Source organism: Ischnura elegans, chromosome 8, assembly GCF_921293095.1.
Source record: "Ischnura elegans chromosome 8, ioIscEleg1.1, whole genome shotgun sequence".
NCBI classification, from domain to species: Eukaryota; Metazoa; Arthropoda; class Insecta; order Odonata; family Coenagrionidae; genus Ischnura; species Ischnura elegans.
Window position 1 is genome coordinate 10,000,439 of NC_060253.1, and position 2,403 is coordinate 10,002,841.

At 36.7% G+C, this 2,403-nt stretch overlaps 1 protein-coding gene across 1 annotated transcript; it reads right to left on the reverse strand.

Moving 5' to 3' along the window:
* Positions 1 to 798: 798 nt before the first annotated feature.
* LOC124163880 (respirasome Complex Assembly Factor 1) lies at positions 799 to 2,175 on the reverse strand. Its single transcript, XM_046540984.1, has 4 exons — positions 1,903 to 2,175; positions 1,699 to 1,802; positions 1,496 to 1,625; positions 799 to 1,413 (listed from the first exon to the last, which is right to left on the reverse strand). Exons 1-4 carry the CDS (start codon positions 2,008 to 2,010, stop codon positions 1,372 to 1,374), a joined length of 384 nt encoding a protein of 127 aa, XP_046396940.1. The 5' UTR covers positions 2,011 to 2,175; the 3' UTR covers positions 799 to 1,371.
* Positions 2,176 to 2,403: the final 228 nt, after the last annotated feature.

Genomic DNA, 2,403 nt, shown 5'->3' on the forward strand with positions numbered 1-2,403 from the left:
TCGCGACCTTCATTAAGCTATTTACCACAGAGACAGAGAACATGGAGCTTATGTTTACACTTCAATTACTGGATTTAAAAGCTCGATGGTCACCCATAAGACCTCATTACACAGTGCAATAACCCATATGTCTTAATATGTCTTAATTTATGAACACATAAATGAATGAAAAAATGCATCAAGTAACCATCCACCTGGTGTGAATGTACGACCAGAAAATAGAACCTGTCCTAATTTGGATCATGCAATTGTAATTTTTTGTTCCAGACTACTAAAATCATTCCTACATCAAGACATTGCCTCAAATGGGTAAATGTATCGTGTAAGCAGGCCTTAGTCCTGGATGAACGCTTAAGATGGACCTTACAACTGCAATTGAAAGGCTGTGAAGAAAACGAATGATTGCCAATTTCCATTCTAAACATGCACACTTTTGCATGAATACCAGTTGTACCCCTAACCGAGCTTTCCGTGGTTACACGTTTGCATGCTTGTTTCATTATGGAAACCACAGCGAGTTTATGGCAACATTACGCATTATGTGGAGCGATTTCATATTTTTATAGAAAGGTGTATTGACCCACTGTCTCACACATGAGAATACGTACTGTAATTATCACCATCACAGAACTAGAACTAAGTATTCCAGGGTATCTGGATAAGAGAGCACAAGGATTTCAGTGTATGGTCATCACTGAGGCATTCCTACAGTCAGATGCTAACGTAATACTCTACAGGTTCCCAAATTTATTTCCTCTTCTCAAGGGAACGCTAAGCCTGGGAAAAATTACCAAAATCTGTTTTAACAAACATCATAATTTATTTTAAGGATTTTGGAAACAGTATCAACATGCTAAATGATATTCTTTGCACACCATAGGATGAATGCAAGGTATTAAATATCTCTTCTTTCAAATGTAAAAATCATAAAATCAATGAATTAACACTCACAAGGTAATGGAATGGAAAATGACAACATGGTATTATGCAACAGTGATTAAATATGAGTAGTGTTGTAGGCATCGAGTACAGGGGATAAAACATTATCTTCGTCAGTTTAGGGAGAACAACACGTTAAAATGCCACGTATCGATGACTAATTCGGAGCACACTTCAAACATTCTGACAGCTGGATTCCCTTATTTACGTCAGTATATGCTCTCTTCGCTAAGCAATTTCATGATATTTTCCGCTGTCAACACGACCAATGTTAAGTCATTCCATCAAACACCAATTAACTTAAACTTTCCTTAAAACCGCCAATGTGAATCACACATTCATCTGACTGGATGAACGCCAACATATCGTTCAATATTCACAAATCTTGTTCATGCATATGCGAAATTTCCTTTCACTCCTCTTCTTCATACATCATTCAAAATGAAGACCAGAATAAATAATTATCCATGTAACCTGCAACATCGATTAGACATTATGTAAGAAACCGTCACTGAACCGGAACGTGAAGGAAAAGCCACTTCAAAAAACATCTTACCAAAAATCCAGCAAAAGAAGTCATAAATCCCTCTTTCGTTAACTCCCATGACCCTCCATATTCTTCTTCGTCAACACTTTGGAAGCTCGTGAAATATAGATATATCAATCCAGCATTAACTAGCACAAACCTAAGAAGAAATTCATCAACATTACCATCCGATTCACAACTTTAGTCCTTTTAAGTCACAGAAATGTACTCACAGGAGCAGAGCAATAAATCCTTTAAGCGGAATTAATCCCCACAGAACGCCGATAAATATACCTAATGCTTGACGAGACCAATATATTACATCTAAAAACTCTTCCTGTAACAAAATACCCCGAATGATTACATAAAATCAATATCACTCTTATGCCTACACTATTTTCAAAACGACAAAATCGGAATCAAGAGGTTTGAAGTACTTTATCGGGCCATTCTGAGTTGCACGTAAATGCCCGGGTCCACACAGATGGTAAGGAGGTCAATTTGGCAGTCCCATTCTTTTCAGGCACTTTTCTCTTGGCGGACATCGTGATAAGATTAGAGTTGCCTGTTATCTGGTGATGCCAATTGGAAGAGGAGTTTGTAATTGAACAAACATGCAGCAAAATAAAAGTTAATTGAAAAAGCGCTAATTACATTTCTTGTGGCCGCGATGGCTGTAACTTGCGCATGTCGACAGTCATGTGAATATGTGGTCGGGATTTGTACATTAATTTGATTATAGATGGCACTAAAGGTCATCGAGGTTACGAAATTAAGAGGGACTTTGAAATGCTGAATAATGTGATTTTACATGGCATTCTCGTCAGTAAACTATAACTTCACTTATTTCTTTCAACATAATATATATACATATCATTATAAATTATTTTATCAATGCATGCCTTTTTCAGATTGCAGTAGTCTTTAAATTAATTATC

Coding starts and splice junctions, on each gene's coding strand:
- LOC124163880 (XM_046540984.1), bottom strand. CDS start 2,010: ATGTCCGCCAAGAGAAAAGTGCCTGAAAAGAATGGGACTGCCAAATTG. Junction 1,803..1,902: donor ACTCAGAATGGCCCGATAAA/GTACTTCAAACC, acceptor ATTTTGTTACAG/GAAGAGTTTTTAGATGTAAT. Junction 1,414..1,495: donor CTTCTTTTGCTGGATTTTTG/GTAAGATGTTTT, acceptor TCGATGTTGCAG/GTTACATGGATAATTATTTA.